The sequence below is a fragment of the Phalacrocorax aristotelis genome, chromosome Z (assembly GCF_949628215.1).
Source record: "Phalacrocorax aristotelis chromosome Z, bGulAri2.1, whole genome shotgun sequence".
In the NCBI taxonomy this organism is placed as follows: domain Eukaryota; kingdom Metazoa; phylum Chordata; class Aves; order Suliformes; family Phalacrocoracidae; genus Phalacrocorax; species Phalacrocorax aristotelis.
Window position 1 is genome coordinate 10543884 of NC_134311.1, and position 27066 is coordinate 10570949.

At 36.8% G+C, this 27066-nt stretch overlaps 1 protein-coding gene across 9 annotated transcripts in view; it reads left to right on the top strand.

Moving 5' to 3' along the window:
* IFT74 (intraflagellar transport 74) overlaps nucleotides 1–22824 on the top strand; it is a 43359-nt gene extending 20535 nt beyond the window's left edge. For 5 of the 9 annotated variants that reach the window (XM_075078749.1, XM_075078748.1, XM_075078746.1 and 2 more), the window contains exons 12-20: nucleotides 329–369; nucleotides 1595–1674; nucleotides 4789–4842; nucleotides 11039–11136; nucleotides 12090–12216; nucleotides 15966–16129; nucleotides 16805–16930; nucleotides 19376–19436; nucleotides 21032–22824. In XM_075078749.1, the coding sequence (XP_074934850.1) occupies nucleotides 329–369; nucleotides 1595–1674; nucleotides 4789–4842; nucleotides 11039–11136; nucleotides 12090–12216; nucleotides 15966–16129; nucleotides 16805–16930; nucleotides 19376–19436; nucleotides 21032–21147 (867 nt within the window). In that variant the 3' untranslated portion in view covers nucleotides 21148–22824. Of the gene's footprint in view, nucleotides 1–328; nucleotides 370–1594; nucleotides 1675–4788; nucleotides 4843–11038; nucleotides 11137–12089; nucleotides 12217–15965; nucleotides 16130–16804; nucleotides 16931–19375; nucleotides 19437–21031 lie in introns of those variants that run through there. The other 4 variants (XR_012657981.1, XR_012657980.1, XM_075078751.1 and 1 more) reach the window with 4 other exon arrangements.
* The last annotated feature ends 4242 nt before the right edge of the window (nucleotides 22825–27066 follow it).

Here is a 27066-nt window from a genome sequence, read left to right on the forward strand (position 1 = left end):
AGATGTTCTAGTTCAGGAATGATTTACTTAGTTTACAAGGGTCTGTGCTATATATACTATATGGATTGTTGGACTGAACGACACTGTTAATTGTGTCTGATTTTTAAATGTGTATTGGGAAGGCAGGAGAACATTTAGAAGAGATAACAAATAATATCACTTCTTCTCTTCAATGAAGAGCAGTTGTTGGACAATGTGGCAGCAAGTTTGTGATTTCATATGCTGAGTTTCTATTCCTTGTATACTGAATTAGGAAATATTTTTTTATTTTTGTTTTTTGATTTGTAGATTTTATTTCTTATGTTAAAGTTGTTATGCTATTTTATAGGTTAAGGATGATAGCCAAGAAATAGCAAGCATGGAAAGACAGTGAGTAATCCTGTTATTCTGTTCTTATAAATTATACTTTGACCCTAAAGAACAAAATTCCATCACATATTTCTATGGGCTTTTAGAACACCACCACATTTTTGAGCCTTTGCTAGTGTTAGCCAGCCACAGAGAACAGAATATATCCTTCTGTTTCAGTCTAACAACTTTTATAGTGATAGGACATTCAGATCTGCATAATAAGATACTTTCTGACCTTATGAACATGCCTTGAGGATGTGAATTGGTAATAGCAGTGACATAAACTTCTTTAAGGCTGAAGAGGACATTCATCCGTAAAGAGCTACTCATCTGGGACATCTATGAAGTTGAGCCTGCATTATGCTGCAGTCACATTTTGAAGAGTTTGTTTGTTGCATGTTCTTGAAACCTAAGGGTTACAAAGTTGCTTACAGAAAGTTCAATTCTAGAGAGTAACAGGGAATTTTTTTTTGATTCTTGGGTACTTGACCTTTCTGAAGGTTTGCCAGATACTCTGGTAAATGTTATAGTAAATAGCAATGTACGGGGGGGGGGGGGGGGAGATAAAACAGTACAATAATTTTGTGATTTTGAGCCTTTTGGTTTCTCTCTCATTACAGAAAAATTGAGAGAATTTGTGAAGTGTCCTAGAAACAATTTTAAATTCATTTAAGCAGCATTCCCAACTGTAATCATTGGTTAATTTTTAATGCATTGACACCTTTGGTTGGATAATAACTTGATTAACAGAATTTTTTGAAAGAAACAATAGAGAACTGTATTTGAGAATTTACATAGAAATGTTTTTAAAGCAATTTCCTTTCCTGATTGATTGTAATACAGTCTTTTACTTTGCAATTTTTTAACGGATTTTAGTGAACACGTAGGTCATTTTTGAGTACAGTTCCTTGTTGCAGTTTACCAATTGTGTTGTCCCTCTGCAAAGCTGTATAGCAACCAGCAGAGGGACCAGTTGAGTAAGTCAAGAACTACTGATGACTCAACAAAAAAAGTTTTTAATAAAAAACAGCAGCAGTACTTATATTTAATAGATATAAGGACTGAAGTGACAGGTGTTTTACTTATACCTTTTTTAATAACAGCAATCCTACTGATATTCTTTTGTTCTTTATAAACTTAGGTTTGCTGGTTTTATTCTTGTTTTTTTCTCTCCATTTTTGTCTAGAAAAATAGGCATTTTACAATACATTTTTAACCTTCTATTTCATTATCTATTTGTCAGGCTGACAGAAGTGAAAGAGAAAACAAACCATTTTAAAAAAGTTATTCAACGGCTTGATATGGATCTGGAGAATCATCAAGGTAACATGACTAGAGTTGTAGCAGACTATGCAGAGCTGCATCTGTTTGTATTATAACACATATTGTTATGGACATTAGTTGCTTGAAACTTTTAGGCTTGTGCAAATACCCATTATTCACCATCTGAAGAAGGTTTTGTGTCTAAGGTTGCAGGCTTCTCTTTTCAGATGTGAGAACTGGGGAGTACCTACCCTTAGTGGCACATTCATCAAGTTCATCTTGAGTAGTAAAACTACCATATAAAAGAATAGTACAGCTGTCTGGTTATGTGTCCCAATTTTATTTTTAGGACTACTTGAGGAATAGAAAATTCTCCTACTGGCAGCATTGCAGACTCAGCTCAGCTTTAGAAGAGCTTTTATTTATTTTACCTTTTACATGATCTGATACACTGTCAGTGAATGTGGAATTGAGAATATTTAATAATAATGTATAAAGAAGACAGAATTCAGTACTATTTTTATCTGTCTTTGAAAATTCTTGGGTTGGTCTTTGCATGAAAAGTTTGGGAGCTGCCTAGAATTGGCGTTAGCTTGGAAACTTAACTCCAGCAGACACCTGCTGTAGTACCTTAGGCTAGGTTATGCTGGGATTTGTCCTAGCACTGGAAGTTATGGTTATGGAGAAGGTAGCTTAGTTCAAGAGTAGGCAGTCATCAGCTGTGGAAGATTCTCCTTAAAATGGAAATTCATTCCACAGAAAACCATCTCATTATCTTGTTTAGGTAGGTGTTACAGAAATATGTGCATACATTCTGGAAAAATTTGTAACAAGTTATTTTAATTCTATAGGAGCAATGCGTTAATGTGTTTGTGTCCTTTTCACTTTATACCTTTTCTCTGCCTATCAGTGTAAAATTTAGCTGTAAATTCCTTCAAGGTGAACAAATATTTCTAAAATTGACCCTAAACAAATGTTTTATATTTCTCATCTTTTGTATTGCAAAATATTTAATATTTCTCCAGATATTTTGTTATTTTTGTGCAAATAATTTAAGACTGTTCTATTAGCTTTCTTGTTTCCAGATAATATTGCAAAGTTCACTATTCTGCTTTAATTTTTCCTTTTTGTTTGGCTTACAACTCATTTTTTGTATCTTTGGAGAAATGCAGAAGGTAAGAAGAAATGAGTTGCTTTTCACATTTTGTAGTTAGGTTTATACACACAATAATGCACTGCTGAACTGTATGTCTTTCTTAGAAAGAGACCTTTGTTGAAGAAGAGGGTTAAAAGCATATCTAGGAGAAAGGACATGCTCTCTGTCGACATATCAGGAACAGTCATGATATTCAGAATAAAGTTACCTTGTGATATAATATACAGGGAATTATGCCTGTTTACATAACATAGAGGGAATAAAGAAGTTATTCATAAGGCATAGCTTTAAGACACAGCAACCTAAGCTCCCAACACCCTCTTCTCTAGTGACAGGAGAGAGGATCCCAGAGAGCCATTCATACTTCTGATCTAAATAAGCACCTTGGTGTGTTCTTGAGATTCTGTCCACCTTCCCTCACCAGTAAGCTTACTTCTGGCTCAGTATTTAAACTGTATATTACAAAGTATTCCCGAAACTTCAGCTCCTAAAGATTTTTAGTTAAATTTAAGGTAAAATAGCCAGTTAAAATAAATATTTCAGTGCTAGGAACATTTTTGAGAAGGTAAAACAAGATAAATAGACCATAAATAGAAATAACGTTTTATTTTCACTTAAGAAGATCTAAATAAGTAAAAAATTCACCCACTTATTATATGTTCCATATATTAGCAGTTACCTTTAACTGATTAGTCAAAATAAACATTAACTCATAATGGAATAGACTTAACAATTCATAAATTGCACGATAGGCTAAGATATTGATGTAAAAATGCCATATTTTAAAGAAAACTTCTCTGTAAAGACATTTTAAAGGTAGTGGTCTTTATTTCAAATATTTTCTTTCTATTAATACTTGGCAGATCATGTAGCTCTCTCTTTCAAGAGTCACTGTAACGAGACTTTTTAAGAGTAGAACAGACTGACTTATTAAGTATTGAAGACTTGCCTTGCAAAAAGAAAGAGAGAGTCCGGCAAGGAACAAAGCCACAGCTGCAAGGAAGCTGAAGCAGCATCACAGCCCCTTAGGGGCCCAAGGGTGTTCCTATTGTTTGTATATACTAGATAAAAAGGAAAGCATGAGGGTGTACTAGTAATAAGACCTGGAGAAATTTGCTTGCTCAGTTATATCTATGTCTACTTCATTCTTTTTCTTGTATTCTTTAAAGTTACAAGATTATACCGAAAATTAATCATTGACCAAGACTCAAACAATTAAAAATTTAGATGTTTGAAACTTAAAATTATTCTTATGAGCTGAATTGTCTCATCTTCTTGAAACTTTTGACAAATATATCAGGTCTCCCACTTTACTAGTGCATTTTAGTTAAGAGCTATTTATAGTCAGTAGCTGGATTTTTTCATTACTCCTAATACCACTATAAAGAATAAGTATGGAAATGTTCTTTTACACTTAACTGTAGAAAGCTTTCTGTGCATTTTATTTTACTATACCATTGCTTTAACGTTTTTTCTCTTTGTTTCCCTGAGATTGTCACACTGTTGCTTACCAGCTGTGTATCCTTATGAAAGTCCATTCAAATAAATGAAAGTGCCATTGAAATGTCCCATATGTTAAACAGAGCTACAGAAAGTTTTAACTAATTATGGTGCCCAAATACACAAAAGCATTAAGGTTGGACTAGATGATCACTGAGGTCCCTTCCAACCTGTGATTCTGTGATTTCTTCTCTATTATCGAAATTCAGCTGACTTCAGAAAAATCCTGTGAACTTCCTTTGCTCAAACCAAATATTTATCCCACTCTTACTTGTCAAAAATTTTAACCTCTAAAATGTTCTGACAATTGCATTGAGGCTGATTTATTGAGCTAATTATATTTTTTTTAATATAAAAGTGTGTATGACATAGTTGAAGTGACTACATTAAATGACATGGGATAAGTCCTGTAGTTTCTAGGCATGTAGAATTTTTATTTTAAAACGGACATTTTGCCTACCTAAAGGAATCCAGGAATGAGACAATATAAAGTTAAATCAATATTAATTCTCTTTCAGGAGAGGAAAATTGGAAATACAAGGAGCTGAAGAAGAGGGAAGAAAGCATGGACAGTAAGTTTCCTAATATACCTTAATTAGGCCTGGTTCCACTAAAATACAGGTAGTCTTGCATTGTTAGGTCTCAGTTAATTTAGTACTGAAAAGAACTGATGTCCTGACCTTTGCATAAAGTTTCTGTGATCTACCTCAGGGCAAGCTAATTGATAGCTTAGGACTTATAGGACAGTCACAAGTATTTGAAACATCTTTCAAGGCTTTTCATCAAACATTAAAGGTCTTTGGAGCACAGCTTTATTTTATGAAAGCAAGGCTGAAATTAATTTTAAAATTAATTTAAATAAGAAGAATATAAAACCAGCTGTTCAGGTCTAATTAAAAGTAGAACTTCAAAATGGACAAGCCCAGACATCACTTAATTCTTTGAAATTAAGGCTTCTCATATTTGTTTATTCAAAATTAATTCTACTAAAGCTTTCTTCCTTATTAAAATGTTCTAATGTTGTAGAGACCTGAGCAGCATCTAACAGAGGATGAAAACAGAACTCTTATTAAAAATATACTCTATTGCTAGTGTATTATAGTCGGCAGCTTACAAAAACAGTTGGTCTGTTACTGAGCAAAAGCGGAAAATGATCACTAAATATGCCACGAAGGCCAAAGTAGAGAATACCTCTTTGTAACAGTGTTTTCTAAAAATATTCAGTATAACTTATGGCTAGAATGATAGTGAAAGAAAGGTCTCAGCTGACAATAGGGAAAGATGGATAAGAGTATACTTAGAGAGTTTTTGTGCTTTAGAACTACCTGATTTCCTGAGAAGCGGAGGGACAAAAGCTCACCTGATCTTGATTTTCAGTACAATTACAGACTATGAAAGAGGGGTCTTAGGATCCTTTTGGAGTTTGTTTCTGCTTCTGCCCTTCATCAGAGGATATTGATGGAGAGCTGTTTGAGATTAACTGAGAGATTTGGGGTAATGCGCAGGAATCTTAAAGATGGGAAAGAGCAGTATGGTACCTGCCTTGGAAGAAGAGAAGCCAGGGCAGTATAGACCAGTCATCTCAGTACCAGTTTCCAGAAAGGCTGTGGAATAAATAAGCAAACAATTTGTAAATGTTACAGAAAGAGGAATGCGAATAACACGAGTATTGATTTGTCAAGAACAAACAACTAATTTCCTTCTTTGGCAGAAAAATATTGCAGAATAAGGGAGGAGCAGCAGATGATGTGTACTTTGACTTCAGTACATCTTCTACTGCTGTCTTGTGGTATTCTTAGAAACAAGCTGGGGAAATATTGTCCGTTATTAACCAGCACTATGCATTTGATTTAAAAATTATTAATTATGAGGGATTCGCTGCCAAGATGGAAGGATGTATTGAGTAGAGTTTTGCTATGTGTTGGATGTTCAGGTTAGTAAATATTTTTATTAATCAGTTGGAAGACAGGAGAGAGTAAATACATAATTTCACAGAAAACACTACGTCAGAAAAGCTGAAATCATGTTGGAGGACAGGGTTAGAATTTAAAATACTTAAGACAGGTTAGAAATGAAGTACACAAAGCTCAAAAAGGATTAAGTGTAAGTTTATACACTTGGACACAGTAATGAACAGTAAAAATACAAAATAGGGAGCAGTTCATTAGGCATAGCTCTGCGGTATGGCTCAGAGTTATAATGAAAGACAAAGTGAACTTGTCTTAGCAGTATCACACTAACATGGAAGAGAAAATACCACAGCAGTAGGTATAAACAGGAGTCCAGTTTGTCAGACACATGAAGTAATCCTGTTCTGTGTGCATTGAGGAAGGCTTCAGTTGGAGTATTGTCTCTCATTCTGCTCAGAAGGAAAGAGGTTGGCAGTCGTGACGAGAGACTGATGAGGGACATGGAAGGCATGAGCTGCAAAGAAATATTAAAAACCAAATCTTATATTTTAGAGAATTTATGACAGTCATGAAATCTGTAAAAAATCTGTTTCAAATAATAAGTGAATAATCTATCTCTGCGTATACACAGAGGATAGAAAAGGAGTAATACACAAATAATTGCAGAAATATTTCGGTTGGACATTAGAAAAAACTTTCTGACATTGAAACTCACCAAGGGCTGGCATAGACTGTTCAAGAGGATTGTAGAGTATCTATCATGATCTGTCTGTAAGAAGATTTTAGACAAACATCAGGATTACTGACATACAGTTGTTTTTGTCCTGGAGCAAGTGAATTAATTGGATGACCTCTTGTACTCTCTTCCATTCAATTTGTTTGTGAATCTGTGAAACATAGCACTCAAATGAAACAAGGTCAGTCAGACATGTGTGATGCTTGCAGAAGGACAACGAGTTGAGATGTAAACATGGACCTTACTTAATGTTTCTAAATAAGTTCAAAGAAGGTTTGAAAAATAACATCTAAAAGGGTCCAGAATGCCAAAGGAGAAAAAACGCTAGTCAAATCAAATAGGTAGAATTCTTAGGTCCTAATTCCACTGGTTTTGGTTCAGTTTTATAAAATTTTATATTTGTGGTTGCAAAGTGCTTTAGTTTTATTCTCTTGTTTCATATTTTTGAATGTGTGAGAATGCTTTTCTTTTCATGAGGGTGCTTTTATTTCACCCCTGTGCCTTTCCTACGTACATACTTCAGAAGATTCGACATCCTTATCGCCTACAACTTCCTTAGAAGCAAAAAGATAGCTTTATCAAGATATATCAATCAACTTATTTAAGACCTCTTGCTAAGATTCATCAAAGGCCATGGCATCATCTGTTACGTTGAAAAGAAATGGCTCAGACCCCCACAAGAGACAGATGTTAATGAAACCTTTGCTGACTACTAAAGCACTAAACAGTTAAATGTCATTGGAAGTTTTGTGTTAGGTTATCTGAGTGATTCGCTTTGTAAAAATTACCCACTTAATTTTTTAAACAAAAAAAGGAAAGAACAGCTCCAATGTTTTAAACACAAAACATTAAGCAAGAATGTCAGTACTATTACCTTCCTTACTGCCTTTCCCTTACTTCTCTTATGCTTAGGTATTTTCTTAGTGTATAAAATTCCTATCTGTATGTCACAGCAACAGATGGTATGAAATATCCACTAAGTTCCCTTTGAGGAAGGAGCTCTTTTTGGAGATGTTGTTGTTGCTTATCTTATTAAAGTATAATTGTGCTATCTTTAAGATAAAACAAGACAAGTTCATTCTGAAGGAAAAGAACATCACAGAGAGAAAATAAAACATCTCTTTCTAAGAGTAGCTTCATTTGAAGCCTGGTTACTGGAGAAGAACAGACCTGGCAATGGTCTTATTCAGCACCTGGGGCTTGACTAGCTTTTTTCAATCACAGGCTGTTTAAGCTTTGGTTTTAATTCTGTTTCTGGTTGCTAGTTCACAGCAGTGTCGGCAAAAGGAAACCTTCTTACATTCTTGTCAAGTACTGTTCTCTACAGTGACTTGTCAGTGTCAGGTGGACCAAAACTTTATTTTAACTTTTGACCCAACTGAGTCTGCATCAGAACTGGTCATTATTATTACCAATCAGCTGTGCACATTATAAATGTGTTGTCTAATGCCATTTGTCAACCTCTAACAATTCCAAGTGTTTTTCATCCTGAAATCTGTGCCTCAGAGACAGTCTTAGTGTTGTCCCCTTGCACCAATAGTGCACATTTTCCTCTCTGTACTCTGTGAAGCATCTCTGTTAACTCTTTCATGAACAGAATTGCAGATTATGTCAGATATTACAAAAATTTTCTAATAAATGTTTTATGGGTAAAGAATGTAAAAATGGGGTATTTTTTGAATCCTGGATGCTCTGGGATCCAAAATTCTCTAGTCAGTCCTCATCCCTTCAGGATTTGTCAGTATTTCCATTAAGTAGTTTCTCCTATCTTCTTCCTCTCTTCCCAAATAACCCATCCTGAATTTGCTATTATCTAATCCTTTCTACTCAAACAAGCACTTCTGGTTTTCATCCAGCTAGAAAGTATGCAAACCCTTACGTTTCCTGAGTGGTCCTGTGTATATAAGCCATTACCAGAACTACTCTCCATCATTTCCAGCGGTCCTGGTTAACAGGGGAGGTCCCAGATGACTAGAGGCTTGCAGATGTGATGTCCATCTACTAGAAGGGCCAGAAGGAGGATCCAGGAAAATACAGGCCAGCCGGGCTCACCTCAGTACCAGGGAAGATTATGGAGCAGTTCATCTTGAGTGAGCTCACCAAGCATGTGCAGGACAACCGGGGGATCAGGCCCAGCCAGCATGGCTTCATGAAAGGCAGGTCTTGCCTCACCAACCTGATCTCCTTCTGTGACCAGGTGACCCACCTGGTGGATGAGGGAAAGGCTGTGGATGTTGTCTACCTTGGACACAAGGCGTTTGACACTGTCTCCCACAGCATCCTCCTAGAGAAGCAGGCAGCTTATGACTTGGACAGGCATACTCTTCGCAGTAAAAAAACTGGCTGGGTGGCTGAGCCCAGAAAGCTGTGACCAGTCACAAGTGGCATTCCCCAGGGCTCAGTTTTGGGGCCAGTCTTGTTTAATAACTTTATCAATTATCTCTATGAGGGGATCGAGTGTGCTTTCACTAAGTTGGCAGATAACACCAAGTTGGGCAGGAGTGTTGACCCGCTCGAGGGTAGGAAGGCTCTGCAGAGGAACCTGGACAGGCTGGATCGATGGGCTGCGGCCAGTTGGATGAGGTTTAACAAGGCCAAGTGCCGGGTCCTGCCCTTGGATCACAACAACCCCATGCAGCGCTACAGGCTTGGGGAGGAGTGGCTGGAGAGCTGCCCGGCAGAGAAGGACCTGGAGGTGTTTGTCAACAGCCGCCTGAACATAAGCCAGCAGTGTGCCCAGGTGGCCAAGAAGGCCAATGGCATCCTGGCTTGTATCAGGAACAGTGTGGGCAGCAGGAGCAGGGCAGTGATCGTGCCCCTGTACTGGGCACTGGTGAGGCCGCACCTCGAGTACTGTGTTCAGTGTTGGGCCCCTCAGTACAAGAAGGACATTGAGGTGCTGAAGCATGTCCAGAGAAGGGCAGCAAAGCTGGTGAAGGGTCTAGAGAATAAGTCTTATGAGGCGCAGCTGAGGGAGCTGGGGTTGTTTATCCTGGAGAAGAGGAGGCTGAGGGGAGACCTTATTGCTCTCTGCAACTACCCGAAAGGAGGTTGTAGCGAGGTGGGTGTTTGTCTCTTCTCCCAAGTTACTAGCAATAGAACGATAGGAAATGGCCTCAAGCTGCATCAGGGGAGGTTTAGATTAGATATTAGGAAAAATGTCTTTACTGATAGGGTAGTCAGGCATTGGAAGAGGCTTCCCAGAGATGTGGTAGAATTGCTGTCCCTGGTGGTATTTAAAAGACATGTAAACATGGCACTTCAAGGCATGGTTTAGGAGACATGGTAGTGTTGAGCTGATGGTTGGACTTGATGATCCTAGAGGTCTTTCACAGCCTTAATGATTCTTTTCTTTTCTGTGCTATCCTATGCTATGCTATTTTATTGATGTTTCAGGCGGAGACCCAGCAGGAGAGGGATGATTATAACTTATAGCCCTGGGTGGCATCCTGAGGGACCTCTGATTTTCATGTAGTGTCTCCAGCACTTTTTTTTTCAATACATATGTCACGAGGAATACAGTTTAGTATGCCTAGGATGCAAATACAGAGTGCATACCACCATTACAACTGTCTTGTCAGGTTCGATTGGACACCAACTAGAATGAACATAAATTAAAAGGTGTAGCAAAGAGACATCATACAGAAAGACACAGATGATACCAGGTTAATATTGGTCTCGGGTCCTTCTCAATGTTTGGCATTTAGTCCAGGCCATTAGAGGTAGTGAAGTCACCCGTTTCCTTTATTTAGTAGCCCATTTTGACAGCTTTCAGGAAAATGAAGACCAACAGTTCCTGGGGCAAGCATTCAGAAAGCTGTCAGAAATACGGTGATGAAACTCCTTTCCCATTGGGTGGCAACCCTCACCCTAGGCAGTGTCCAAGAACGTGGTGACCTCATGTCATTTATCAGTCAAGTATGTGTCTCTGGAAAAATTGTCATCTTTTTCATTCTGACCCATAAGTTGAGAGTCTAACGCCTGCCTCTTAAACTCTTGAAGTAACCTGTCTGAAATTGTACAGCTAATCAATTTAATATAAAGTTTTGACTGGAAACTGCAAGGGCTTGTGCTGTACCCATGCAAATAGCAGCTTTCTTTATCGTGTTTGTTGATCTCTAGATTTTCTTGAGACTTTTGAAGAAGTAAAGAATCAGGAACTGGAACGAAAAGCCCAAACAGAAGCCAACATTGTTGCACTCCTGGAGCACGCAAGCAGGGTAAGTGCATTTCCTTCTTCCTGTGGCAAGCTAGGAGTTTAGATCTTAGATCTTTGGATAAAGAAGGATGGTGCGTTTTATACATTATCCAGTCAGTATCTGCTTAATAATCTCTTAAGAGAATTTAACATTAAACGATGTACAGCTGTAGCTTAACCAAAAAAAAAAAAAAAAAAAGATTTGTTTAATTTCTCTTCAGTTCTGGGGAGTTTTGAATATTCGATAATACTTGTGGTCAGAATAAAAGAAAAGGTTGCACAATTGTGGTAATTCATCATCATTGCTATCATGAACATTACTCTATTTATGATAAGCATTTCAGAATGCTGCAGTATTTTGTTTACCTAAGGCTGCAAATCTCAGTTCATGGGTATTCTGTCACTACTATTAACTAACTGGCAATACTCCAGTTGTCTCTCTGATCTCCTGAAATTATGTCTAGAATACCCTGGTGTGTAATATTTAACGTAAACACTTAAGAAATTGTTCCCATTTACAGTCTGCTGTTCTTCTGCACTTTCAGAACATAATTTCTTTTAACATTTTTCGTTCCCATGGATTTTTTATCATATAGAAACCTTTCAGCTGAGTAATACTTTGATTCTATCATCACTTTAATTGTCTTCTAACTCCTTCAGTGTGGTATATCATAAGGTATATTTTAGACAATGACACTTACTTTCGAAGAGATCAATGTGGCAACACCATTAATACTTGCTGCATTTTTGTTTCATCTTCACTGGCCTGTCAGTACCTGTATTATCAAAAGTTGGCAAAATGAAAATCATTCACATTTAAATCAGTGGAGATATTTTCCAGTATTTTTAGTCTTTGTAGTAGAAAAGCCAAATAATAGACAATGTACTAGGACAGGAGAGTTTTTACTTGTCCAGTTACCATTTGTTGTTTCAAAGATACAGCTTGTTCTCATCATTGTTATTGGTAACACACAGAATGTGAATCATATGAAACAAATTTCTTCTGTTACCAATCAAGAGCTGAAGATTATGCAGGAAGACCTCACTTTCAAATCAAATGAAATGCAGAAATCACAGAGCACTGCTAAGAATCTGATTACAGGTGAGATCAGCAATGGATTTTCAAATTCATTCCTTAAAAAAATTAAAATTACCTGAGTTGTGACACTAATAACAAGTAAAAGATCAGTGATCTCCAAATATTAAAATTCCATGGCAAGTTGAAGCTCTTGTGGGTAACAAGTTATTTATATTTTTCAGGAGTGTTTCACTTACTATTACCAGTAAATGATCAGCTTCCTTGCACAGATATATGTTAAATATGTGTTTTAATACAGGGGTACAAAGTTGTTTGAGCTAGGAGTTTGACTTTACTAATATTCACATTGAAATAAATGTTTTTCACAATCTTAAAATAGTATTTAATAAATTGAAGTAGAGACTCGCACAGTTATATAACCATGTATTATTTGTAAATGTAGTTCTTAGTATCTCTTGTGGTTTGTGCTTTTCTGAAAGGGTATGTACCATGAGAGAATAACTGGCAACAACAGTAAACAGGTCTCAAATTCTCAGGCTTTGATTCTGCAAAGTGAATATTCATTTTAGCTTCATTTTGGAAACACGCAAATACTTAAAATTAAGCGTAAGAACCTGCAGTATCTTGCCCATAATTTCAAAAAGCAGACATCATTTTTCTTTCATTTCCGTAACAAGTATCTATTTAGTTCTTTATTTGCACTGTTTGTAGTGGAATTGTTCTCATAATTCTAAGCCTTTGCCAATATCATTATTGGTTCAGCAAGCCTTTCCTTGTTTGTTTGGCTGAAAGGAAGGGGCAGGAATTAAGAACCATAAATCATTTTGGTAGAAGGTTAATACGTGCTGTACTTGGTTCTAATTTTCAAAACACGAGCCTGTGTTGTAACTTCAAAGTAGTTGTGTGCAAGTAAGTAGTTGTTACACACAAAATGTTACAGAAATTGATTGTTCTGTTGTGTGTTTGAACATTTTGTGTTCACTTGTCTGCAAATACTCATTTTGCAGTTCTAGTGTAGTTTAAAAAGCTGGGCCATACATTACAAGTTCAAATATGACTTTTTGTTCTTTCATCTAAGCATCAATTCTCATTACTTTACAATATAAGGATGTTCCGGAAGCACATAGTGCTATAGAGACATTATTGAAAGATATATTTCTTTCTTTGCAAGGGGAGAGAAGGAAGTTACAGTACATAATTTTCAGCATATCATTTAAATGATTCATAAGTGAACTTCTGAAATCAAGAAGTCACAGGTACTTGTAATGAACAACTTCAGATTCTTTCAAAAACACAGTGAATGTTCAATTTGCACAGTTAAAGTTCGTCCTAACCCTTGAATTATAGCACAGTCATCTTCAGGATTCTTTGTTGTGATTAAAATCTGGATTTCCATACTTTCTTGCCATTACAAAGATATAAAAAGTCCACCAGCAGAACCCTTACCAAAAAAAAAAAAAAAAGAAAAGGAAATCATGAAGAGTAAACAAAAGTGCTGATGATGGCATAGTTTCCCAAATACATTTCCCTGGGTCACTGTAGTTTGGTCTGAGAGTTTGCGACTGTGTACACACTGCCTGCTAGACGCTGCAACTTCATGGCGTATCAGAAGGAACTGGGCTGCATCCTCTTCCTGTCTCTTCTGCTAAAGAAGGTTTGAGGTTTTGTAGTTTTGAGTTTTTTTCATTGAGGCTGTTGCTGGAAAAAGGATAAAATTCACCTCTTCCAGTTTCTTCCCTTTTCTCCAGAAAGTGGAGATAGACAGCCTATTGCTGTCTCACAGTAATTTTTATCAGTATATAGATAGAACAATCTAAGAATCCTTTCTGGCTTTTTGGCATTTATGTTCTTACTCCTCTTTCCATGTAAAATAAATCCCAATTAGCCAATTATGTATTATTTTAAAATAAAAAATATAAATATTAGAACAACTGCATAAAAAGTGAAGATGCTGTGATTAGGGCTAAATAAATCCTTAAGAAAATCTAAAGTTGTTTTCTCCCATTTCTCTCCAATTTGGATTATATTTATTCTATTATTCTGGTTTGGACTGTTTTTAATTTTAAAGCCCTAATCTATTGAAATCCTTAAGCATTTGTGCCGTAGGAACAAGAGAGGTAGAGCTGTGGTCTATTCAGTCATGTTATAGGATCTGACATTGACCAATACCAGAAACTTCAAAGAGAATCTATGAGCAGTTGTGAAATATTCTAGACACAGGAAAAGTGTTTGCTTAAACCCTTTCGGGTGGAAGGCAGCATAAATATTGAATCACAGACATGCAATGCAGTTCCAAACTTTTTATTTTTAAACCCTTCTTTTTACCAGTATGGAAATTTTTTGTATTTATGTAGATGCTCTTTGGACAGACAGGACCCTTTCAATCTTACCTTATGCAAGTGTGATCGTTAGGATAATTACATATTGTACAGAAAAATTGTGGCTAGTCTTTTTTTTATTTTGAGGTTCCTAAAGAGACCACCAAATTATTATTCTGTAATAAACCAGAAATGTTGATTAAAGCCAATTTCACTCTAAAAAATAAATACACAAGAGGGAAGATGAGTACCAAAATCTTGCTATGACAGGGTTTTGATTAGGTGAGATTTTCCCAAATAATTCCACTAAAGAAACCATACCCACAGTTTTTGGAAAGGTGAACTCTCCCTCTGTCACATATGCACATCCACTCCCATCTGCCATAAAGATCTATAACGCCTTTTCCCTCCCCTGCCTGGGGGAAAATTTCCTACCCTTTTTCCACATGATCAGCAGAAATCTGAGTGTGTGAGCAAAATATACGGTCTATGCTGAGAGAAAAGTTTCTTTGAGCTGTCTTATCCCTCGCAATAGCTCACGATGCCTGATATTTTCAGAATGTAGAGTAAAACCCTGCATTATTATTCATGGTCTTTAGACACAGCTCTGAAACATAAGGTTATGTAGCCATGTGTTTAGATATTCAGGAACTTGAAGAAAATACAGTGGCAAGGCTGCAGGCCTGAGAACCATCCAAAACAAGTCTATCCACATCGAGACCTTCCACACTCAGTGTGGATAACTTATCCCCCAAACTGGATCAAAGTATATTTTTTATTTTGTGTATCTTTATTGTGTCCTCTCTCAAGCATATCGTGTCTGAACAGTTTCAGTCTTTACATGTCTCTTAATATAAGAATCTGTCCATACTTCTAGCTCCTTTAATTGCCTGTATCTCAGTTGTTTCTTTTTAATAGATTGTCAGAAGTAAATGCTGTATATTGTAGCTCATGCTTATTTTGTAAGCTATGACAGTTCTTATTCTGTGGAGATATGGAAGTGTTTTCCTGTGCAGAGTGAATGTTTAAAGCAAATTCGGCTATTTACTGTCATAAAACTAAGTCTTTTCATATACAAGCACCATAAATAAAAAAAATAGGCTAAAAAACTAACAAAAATAATGTTTGATTGTCTGCATTATTGCAATCAGCTTTTTGTAAGGTATCACAACTGCTTTACAACTTGAGATTGATGCTGTAAACAACTTTAACAATAGAAATATCACAGTGTGATATAGAAAATCACATTTTCATTACTCCTTACATATGGACTATAATTCAGTAACTGTATTATAGCAGTCTGACTTACGGGATGATTGTGAAGATCAGATTTTTTTCTTTCATTCATACTAACATTCCCATGAACATCAAAATTGGAAAGATATGCAGGAGCTGATTCTATTGCTTAAGCATAGAATAAACCTTTATATACTGGGCAATGTATAATGGAATAAAAAGTACTGTTAATTAGAGATTGTGTTTCTGGTGATCTAGAGAGTCAAAAACTGCAGATGGACCTACAGAAGATGGAACTCTTGGAGGGCAAGATGGTTGATGAACTGGCTTCTCTTAAAGAAAAAATTGAACAAACAAAAACAGATTTGGAGGTCTATAATAATTTGCCAGCTCTGAAAGCATCAGGAGAAGAGAAGAAACAGGTAACGAAAGGAATGAAACCCTGGATTATACAGAATTTGTGTGGTTTTGAGCACCTAGTGATGGGGAATCCAGGTCTATGACTGGGGATCCTGACTGATAGTTGAAAACTGGGCCTGCGCACCAGTGCTGATGAATCCAAATGCTCCTCTGCTTTTATATGCGACTTATTAACTGGGTACATGTAGGAGGCTATCAGCTGGATACCTTTTTATAACTTCCTTCCACAAACTTTCCCATTTATTTTAGTGATTCATCTGAACTTTTCTGCTGTTACTTATGACTACCTCTAAGTTTGAATTTAGCAATCTAACCACAGAACCCAAGCAAAAAAGAAAAATCTATCCTGTGTGTATTTGCTCTAAGACAAACTCCATCTAGAACACTTTCCATTTCACATGTGATAAATTTCTTAGAAATTCTTAACATCAGCATTCCCGTTTGTGCTGATGCAATATGGTCTAAGCCTACAACTTGGTCATAACCATTGAATCTTATCTTTAGGATCGAGCATTCATTGCTAGAGAAAAGTCTTATGAATTCTTTATGCATATGACCTTGTTCTGAAAGGAAGAAACAGTAGCATCTTGAAAACTGAATTAAAATCATTTGTCTGTAGCCCACAGCAAATGAACTTGTCGCTTAATTGGTTGTTGGTGTTTTTTTTTTCCAACTAGAAACTCCAGGATGACAAAGAAAAATTAACAAAACGTAGTTATGCTTTCAAGAAAATAATGGAACACTTGAACACAGAGTATGAGACACTAAAGAGAGAGCTACAAGAGAATGAGACACATTCTCAGGTATAGCTCAAGCTACTTATTACCTCTTCAGTTGTTCTATCACTGTTCCGGTTTTCTCATGCACATGAAGCATTGAATGGATGGAATCAGTTCATTCCTTCTCAGGGAGTTTTCAAATTATGTGTTGTAAATACATAGCCATATTTTCTGTTTTCAAACAAAAGTTAGTATCATGCCAATAAATTTACTGTAAGGTTTGGATTTCAAAGTTGTTAGGCAGAGGTCTGTCTGATCTTAAAACCTGTGCGAATACTTTGTTTAAGTGTTTATACTAGTCTTGTGCAGAACTGTCCCCCTTTGCCCTTCCTTTGCTTGAGGAGTGCTGAGGACCAACTAAGAAAGAAACTACAGGAAAAAAAAGTCACCACTAATGAGATAAGACTCCTTTTGCTTTTAAAGTTATGGAGCTAAGTTTTTTCTTGCAACCTGTACTATTAATTCCATTTCCCTATTGCAGTCCTTCTGCTCCTTGCAGACTACTGAAGTTTTAGGGTTTGTTCAGACTTCTTTAAACCCAAGGAACTTTGGTATATGAGTATATTTACATTTACATTTCAAAAGTGGATCAGGAAAGATGTTTATAAACTCTTGAGCAGCTTTGATTCTTCCATTATAAACACCCATGAATTGCTGTCATTTTGGCAACAGAGCTTTACTGGCATATAGGTTTGAATCCACAGAAGGAAAACGGATAACCTCAAAATATGCTGAAAAATGGAAATTTATTATTTTCTCTGCATTTCATCTATTTTTATTGTTTCAGGTTGTTGAGATCTTTGTTCTATAGAACTGTTACTTTTTTCTGATACACTTAAAAGCTGAAAGTGATATTTGTACATGTTCAAGTTAGCTTTCTTCTGGAGTGAACTTTATGGAGAGGATGAGAGGGAAGAGTTCTAAATTAGGAGATATACATACACACTTGTAGCATATCATTGTGGCTTAACACTAGGGTGATGATATAAATCTGCAAAGCTGCATGCGAAAATCCATAACACTTCAGAGATTGTATATTTTTTTATGCCAGGGTCAGATTCTTAGTCCTAGAGATTATGTAAATCAGAAATTGATATCCAGCCAGTGTTGAGATACTTGCATAATGATGCTAAAAATTTTATATAAAATAGTAGTCGTACATAATTTCTTCAGTTCATTAAGCTTTGGCAGTTCTGTTTCAATGTGTGCAAAAGGATTTGTTTCTTTGCTTTTTATGTAATAAGTGTAAATTTCGTGAGGGTGAATAAAGATATTTCTTAAAATGGCTGATTTGTTGACATGCATCAAGCATTTTGAAGTACAAATAGTGTTTACATATCTTGAGGGTTTGGGTGATTTTGCAAGGATTCAACTGTATAAGTTATGACATTCAAGGAGTTACTGTAAAAATGCACTGAATATTTCCTTTGGTATATATAAGACAGTATGTTAAACTTGGACTGCTTTACCAGCTGTATTGCATTTAGCAACATCTACAAAGGGGGCAATAAAACTTATAATTGGTCAGCAATATTGTATCTTAGAAATAAATGACTGCCATGTTTGCTGTGAACTGGTACACTAGATAACTAACTGATTTTCCACTGTAAGATTTATTTTGAGTAATATAGCCACTATTTTCATATCTCCCAGCTTAAGAATAAGCTTCTAAGTAAAATGTTGCAATGTTTTCCTAATTTATTACCATAGTTTCCACTGAAAGTTTAGTCTCAGAATGATTTTCAGTGTTTGCATTTAAAAATAACATCTACATATCTTGAAATGCAGAACTTTGAACAGTAGCATCAGAAAAACAAATATTATAAAACTGTATTGTAAGGAAGCAGCCATCGATATAATGTCCACATTAGTTTCCTGTTGATGCTGAAAGTATTGAAGAAGTGCCAGCACTTAACCCACACTCCTACAATCTTCTCGCTGCAGCTCTGTTCTTATCACAGCTTCTGGCATCAGACAGGAAACTTAACTATGGAAGTAAGGAAGTTTCTTCTGTATAGCTCAAAGTCCAAGACAGTGTCAGGAAATATTGTATCTTTGGTGATTTTAGATCTTACTGATTTTTAAGAAGAGATCATTTAAATGATATGAAGTATAATGAGAATTAGGATCTCCCTGCACTGTTCACCTTTTTACTTCTGACCTGCTTACCCATTTCCCTATATGTCAAGTCTTGAATTCTCAGACTGATTTTTTCCATCCACCACTGCAGTTGCGTGCAATGCTTTTATATAAATAGATGTGTAAAGTGCTAAATTATATACAGGTTAACCATTGGCAGCTTTAAAAATCATCCTTGTTTCTCAGTTCTCTGGGGTTTTGGGGAAATAACTTTGATCGTATTAGGTGACAGTGTACAAGGTATTGATGCAAAATTTTGGGGAGATTCTTTATGTAAGGTACATGTGTAATACTTACCGTTTTTATTTTTGGCTCTTTTTATATTTTCAGCTTACAAATTTGGAGAGGAAGTGGCAGCACCATGAGCAAAATAACTTTATGATGAAGGAATGTATCCTTTTCTCTAAGAAATACAGTAAAATTCACGCACTGTATTAATTGAGGAAGAAGTCTGTTTCCTCCAGCAGAGTAAGGCAGGACGGAACGGGGAGCAGGAGACAGGGAAGGAGGGGAAAGGCGATGCTTTGCAAATGTCTGGTTAGCTGATAGATATTATATATAGCAAAACTTGCATGTGTTGTCTGACAATTTTAAGGGGTCCCAAAGCGTAAGATTTGTCTTGCAGCCTTGAGTTTTCCCTGTTGGGTCAGTTTCGCCAGTAGGTTTCATACAAAGATCATCTTCATATCTATGCAGTCTTATCTGAAATTACCCAGCAAGTGTAGCATTGTTTGAAAATCTGTACAGCATGGTGACTTTGCTTTGCATTTTGCAGCTTTAAAACACCATAAATATCAATGCTGAAAAAGTAAACAACAAATCAATAAATTGTACGCATTTAATGTATTTCTTATCAAATAAAAGAGGAATTGTGTATTAGAGGGAAAAAATCAGATAGGTGGTAAGATATGATGAGATGCTTTAGCTGCAAAATGGGATGAGATGGGGGAACTGCATTGTAGCTCTCTCATTATGTGATGCTAATTAAAGAGTTACATTCCACTAATCATGTAAGACCTTCCAAAACAGCAGCAAAATGTTATTTGCTGCAAGTGACTTTCATAAGGTTGTTTTTGAAATTAGTGAATGCACTGAAGTTCTTTTTAATTAGAACTGATGGTTCTTGTTATCTTGTACTATTCTCCATAGTGCCTGTAGAGATCTGAGCAGGGCATAGTTGCACTTTTATTTTATATTTGCTACCTTCATTGCTACATGTCTCAGAAAACAGCACAAGAATATATTTCAAGCAATTCTGTAATAGCCTAGTCATCAGGGGGAAAAAAAATGTAGGGTCTGCATATAGCATTGTCTTTTTCGCTTACCAAATATCCTATTTCTCATATCTGATAAGTATCCTAATTCTTAGAAAAAGTCCGAAAAAAAGTCTTGGACAATATAATGTAATTGGAGCCACCTCCTCTGCAAAGAAGGCTCTACAGGAATATTATATTAAGTCAAGATTCTTAGATCCTATTTTTTCTAACAGAAAAAACTCTAAAACAAACTAAGAGGAAAAGTTGATCAAGATATTAAAGGCACCACCCAACTTGCTACAATGTGTTACCTGTCCAAGTGCAGACCCTTGTACAGGTTTTTATGTCTGCCTGGGCTAGGGGAAGGAAAGGTCCTGCTTTCTGTAGATGGAGTTCTGAAGTGTCAGACTGTATGGCTGTAAATAGCTGAGTGCCTTGAAATTGTTTTGTTTGTGGTGTAACAATAGGCAGAGTCTTCCACAAGGGACCTATTGCCTATATATGTGAAAACAAAACTGACTCTGGCGTGTAATCTTGGGTTTTTTACCATGCTTGCCATGATGTGGCAGCTAGTAAATTGGTGTAAATCTTTTAGACCCAATTGGAGTTTATTATTTTCAACCCTTGACAGTTTCCACAGAAGGAAACCTACTGTATTGTGGTTCCCTTATGATCTCTAATTATGCTAACATTTATACTGGCGGTTTGTTTCCTTAATTCTTTTAATCAGTCATAGCAACAAAAAGTCAGGAGAGTGACTACCAGCCAATAATGAAGAACGTGAGAAAGCTGGTCACAGAATACAACAAAGTTCTCATAGAAGCTTTACAGAACACCAAGAACTGAACCCAGGCGCTTCCTTCCTGCCCAATGGACCAACAATGAGAGATGTGCACAGGCAGCATGGAAAGCTGGACTACTGAGCTCATTTGCTCGCCACTACAGTGACGGATATTCTCAAAAGTACCTTACCAAGTTTTTAGAAGTCACGGGTTTTAATAGTATCCCTCCTTTTCAAGATTAAAAAATTTTAGAAATAAACTTCTGAATTTTAGAAACTTGTAGAAATAAAAAGGAAATACTGTGCAATGAGTGTAGAATCATGAGAACACTTTACTGGTGCCCATTGCTGGATTGCAACTCAAATGTGAAACTTCATTCTGCTTACACAATGAATCTCGAATTGCCTTATAGTCCTGTTCCTGCCAAACAGAATAGGAGTTTTCCCTGAGTAAGAACTGCCTGGCAGGCTCTCATATGCATTGTCTTAAATTAAGCGTATAATAAAATAAATGGCAATATCAGCATACCATCCCTACTTTAATAGCAATTTATAACAAGTAAGGAAAACATCTAAGGATGACTAGCATCCTTTTAAGTCAGAATTGTTTCATGGTATAAAGTCGTAAAATAAAAGCAAATGTGCTTTGGATCTGTTAGCAAATTTTCATTTCCCAATGGAGAACCAATTAACTTCCTTATTTTATATTTTTTTAATGTAACTATAAGGATAAAACTGTGATGAATAGTGGTGAAACATAGCTAATACTGACGTTGTCCAGAGGATTTTACTTTTGTATTATTCAGCAATAAAGGAAATAACAGGGAAAATTATTTCTATTTTCTGCAATGTTTTTTTTCCTCAGATTTCAAGCTACAGTGTGACATGCAACCTCTACTTTGACAAAAATACGTAGGAAGAGATTCAACATAGAACAAAACAGGACTGATACAGAAATAATAATGTGCTGTATGATACAGAAATTTCAGAAAACATTTATGTAAAACAAAATTTTCATTAATATGTTTCCCTCTCATCCTACATATAATGCAATTATAAACTACCTATGGATAATGTCCTCCACCTGGTATGTTGTAAACTAGTCCTGATCAAAGAGAAGAAATCACAGTTGGCTATAGATAGGAATCTTAGACAGTAATCTGGCCTTTTGCAGAAAACAAAAACCAGTGTTGTCTGGATTTATAGTTCTCCCTTAGAAAAGCTTTCTGAAAAAGAAGATCACGATATGCTTCACTTTATAGAACTGGAGTAGACAAAGAATTAGAAAATGCGCCGAGTCTGTTAAAATAGAAGTTCTGTATTTTTGTCACTAAATCTCTGCAAATATGTGATTGTAATTTTGAGTATAAAGAGGTATGTAAAACAGAAATACTGCAGATTCTTGCAGAGAGCACTGTGTTTCCAAATTCAGCACAGTAAATTCTCTTGGTCTGTATATTTATGTCTGTATAATATTTGGAGATAATGGAACAGGATTTCTATAAACCAAGGACTGTTATCTAGGGGAAATTCCCACTAATGTCTCTTCCTTCCTGTTGAAGTTACAGCTATTCCAGAGAGAGCCCATTATTTGCTGAGATAAAGTTGAAGTCTAATTTTCTCACCAATCAAACCATCAGCCAGAGAGATCGCCTCCTGAATTCCACTTGTGCTACAATAACAGATTTTAATGAACAATGGAAAAACGCTGCACACTGAATAAACAGGCTGCTTTTAGATTCCCTTTCACTCAGGGCAGGGGATGGTTTTATTCCTTGGTAGCGATTTTATAAGATAGCATGGTAAAGTTTACTGGTTTTTGTTGTGTTCCCCAGGAGATGCCTGTCAAAAAATCCCTCTCTTTAGCATGCAGAAAGCAGAAAAGAACACTTTTCTGTTGAAGGGTCTCCAGATTACCTGCTTCTGTCTGAGAATCTCATCAATTGTTCCTTCTTTTAACAGTTCATCCTTATGGTCCTGGATTGTAGTCATAGTACCTGTGGCTGAAAAGAACTGTATGGATTCTAAACGGTGAGCTATGCAGCAGGCTTTTAACCTCCCTCTAGGAGATTGCTCACTCATTGCCAGTAGTGAGCTGAGTAAACTGTATCTATGTCTAGCTCCTAAAGTCTCAGTGAAAATAACCTTTTCTTTAACTCTTTTTATCTTTTTTTTTTCAGTATAAGCTTAAGTACCAGACACACAGCATTTTTTCACCAAATCTCCTGTGTGTATATGAAGACACTAATTCAGTAGCACAGGTCTCTCTACCCAGGCAATCTTTTGTGCCTTTTATGGTATGACTTGAAACTGAGAGGACATTAATCAAGTGGTAGCATCTATGGGGTGGAGAAATGTAAAAACCTTTTTGGCTCACCTGTCTCACCAGAGCTGAGTAGCAGTAAGGATCACCTCCCTCAGCCTGCTGGCAGTGCTCTCCTTAACACACCCCAGAATATCGTTGCCCTTTTTTTGCCATGAAGAGGTTAAACAGGACTGGCATGAGTGTCCACCCCTGGCGTGCACCATCTGACTGGCCTCCAGCTGGACTATGGGCCACTGATGACACAGTGAGCCCCAAGCCAGTTTTCAGTCCACCTCACTGTCTGCTTACCTAACCCACACTTTGTCAACCTACCTCTGAGGATTTATCAGGAACTGTGCCAAATGCCTTGCTAATGTTGAGGTAAACAACATCAACACCCCTCTCTTTGCTCACTGAATTAGTTACCTCATTAAGGAAGGCTGTCAGGTTGGTTAAGCAATTTTCCCCTTCATAAATCCATGCTGTCTACTCACAATCACCTTCCCATCCTTCATGTCTCTAGAAATGGTTTCCAGTGTAAGCTGCTCCATCACTTTCTTGGGGATCGAGGTGGGGCTGACCAGCCTGTAATTCTCTGGCTCACTCTTCTTACTCATCCTGAAGATAGGAGTGACTTACTTTCTTTCAGTCTTCAGAAGCCTGTCCCTGTCACCATGAAAAACAGGTAATTGAGAATGGCCTCACCGTGCCATCAGCAGCTCCCTCGCCACATGTGGGGGCATCCCAACAACCCCCACGGACTTACATATGTCCATATGTCCATATGTACACGTTTAGAAGTTCCCTTACATGGTCCTTCTCCAGGAAAATGCTACTGAGACATAAGGATAGCAGGTTTGACACTGTCTGTCACTCCAAATCCCACTTCACTGGCACACTGCATGGAAAGAAGTATTTCTGTTTCAAAATCTTCAACCAAAGGATCTGCTGTTTCTATGTCGTGTTTGTGCTTCACATGAGGGTGCGCGTAGGAATGACTGTCGTTATTCCCAGCTCGTGGTGGGATGACACTGCACCAGCCTTGTTCCCATATTCAGGGATATCATAGTATCTCCAGAAAAACTGTTTTTGCTGCAGGCAAGTTAATCTTCTTGTTGGTCTTCCTGCTTCATCTTACCTTCACTGTTTTTCATTGTGATCAAAAAAACCTTATTTTTCATTCAAAATGAGTTGATTTTTTACCCCTTGTATTAATGAGCTTAGAAGACAACATGCAACATTCCTGTGACCAATTCCAGACAGGCAGAACACTGAGATTCTTTTTTAGTTCTTTCTGCCTGATGACATTAGTTGATGTTAATGCTTCTTAGTGCTGGTATGTGCTAGTTCACAATCAGAGGGATATTTTCCAAAGTGAAGTGGTTGTAAAGTCTTTCATTACACTTATATTTTTCTGCTGCAAGAGTAAAACAAAAATACAAAGCACAAGGCAGACCTTATGATGAGTCACTAGCCATAAGAATATCTTAGCTTGAGAAGAAAGATGTTTGAATGCTTACTTTATAATTATTCTGCAAAGTATCTGCTTTGAGTGAACACACTAGAAACAAGTCTAATAGTGATAAGGCATCTGGTTGGGGAGGACGTGGCAATTGTCTGGAGTGAAAAAAACCCCTTGGATTCTGAAAGGGATCACAAAAGTTCACTTGACCACATGCACAACTGTGAACACTAGCTGAATGCTGAATGCTCTATATATTGTAGGTGACAACTCCAGCTAGAGCAGCTGCAAAATGCAGGTTAATTACTGGGAAGGGGAACTGAATTACTCCCAAACAAAATGGTTGTCATCTTCTTCGGTAAAGTGGAAGGAACCCTTAAAGCATTTCATGCCTGTAGAGATGATCTGAATTCAAATCCCAGCTTTGATCAATCATTCATTGGGACTGGCAGAATTTCGGAGCAGAGGAAGAAATGTTCCTTGCCCTGACTTGTGGTCTACACTTGCAGGTTCTCCCTCAGGAAGGAGGACAAACTGGACAATATGCCAAATGTGTGAAATGGAGGAAGCCTCCCACATTTAAAAAAAAAAAAAAAAAAAAAGAGCCAGAAATGTAAAATGATCTGCTCTTGTTTCCTCTTGTAACGCTAATTCCTTGAAAGCTACATTCATTTACAGTGACTGAGCTTGTTTCACTGAGCACTGGTATCTTTGGATCAGGCCCAAGATTTCTGCTATGCAGCAAAGGATGAGTAAGATGTAAGACCTCTGTCTCCAACATACAACACAAGCTTGCCCACAAATACTATTTCAAGTGGGGTAAGGGGGACTCAGCACCTCTGAAAATTAGAAAGAAAAAGAAAATTATGATCATAGCAGAAATTATCAATAGTATCAGTCATTCCAACAGTTAAGCACGAGAAAAAAAATTCCAAATAAAGCCTTCAAATTTTCAGTATCATTCCTGTTCCTTCTTTTTCTTCCAAATTAAATTAAGAGAAGGTGTTTAATGGCTTGGACTTATACTCAAGTTTGCTGTATTTAATAATTTTTTTAGGACTATTGAGCTGAAAGATACTGAAGTTCTTTACCTATAAGAAAATTTACATTTTAACCTCTCACCTTAAGATGAGACATGCATGTCTTTCACACATCCATATGTCAAGAATTGTTAAAATTATATTGTTCAAACTCTCAAAAAAAATATTGCCATTTAGCTGTCTTTCTCTTACACAGAGAGAAGGCTGAAGTTAAAGCTGGACCATTCGAGAGAAGGAACCATTACACTGCAACTCACCAACAGTGCACTCGGGGCTCTCCTATATCAGTGTAAGATTTTAGTCCATCCCAGTGTGACATAAATTTGGAAGCAGAGCCAGGTGGATAGCAAATTTATCACTAAGTTGCACTTGTTGAATGCTGGTTAAAGTTAAATAAAGTTAAATGATTCAGTCATCAAATTAAAATTACCATTAGAATCACACTAACAGTGAATTCAGTGGAAAACAGTGTGTCCTGCAAACAGGATTTTAAAACTGATTTTTTGTAACTTTAATGGATGAAAACACTAACCCTGAGATCTAATTAGCAGGACCCTTTTCCTGGTCCTTGGAAGTAATAGTCAGATCTGCAAAATTCATGTGCATTAAGTGGCTTATGCAATTAATCTTTATCTCTCCAAATTGCACAGATATGAAACTTGCCTCATTAATGCCAGGTTACTTCAGGCAGTCATATTTTATTGCTGTATATCATTTGGGGGGATTCAATGTTAATATCTTAAAGATGTGGATATACAGTTGTTACCATTAAATACGCAGACTCATTCACCCATCAAAATGTGTTGTAGGAAAATAAAGTAGAAAAGCAGTGACAGAACAGAGGAGAAAAATTGTGAACTCTGTAGCTTCTGTATGAGCTCTGCTTACCTCCTGTTGGATGACGCTTCATTCAGGCTGGAAAATCTCATTTATCTCCAGACTTCTGACTTCGGGGCAGCAGGAGTCCTGACATTGCTTATGTTTGTGCTCCCAGAATCTGATCCAATCTTGGCAGAGAAACAAAAGCTTGATCTGGGGTTAATTTACTGCATGTTCAGAATCACCTGTTTTATCAGACCTTTTAAAAAACAGAGCAGACGTGCTCTGAAGTAGGAAAACAATGGGCTTAGAAAGCAATGACAACAAGGATGCCATTTTGTCCTTTTCATACAACAAA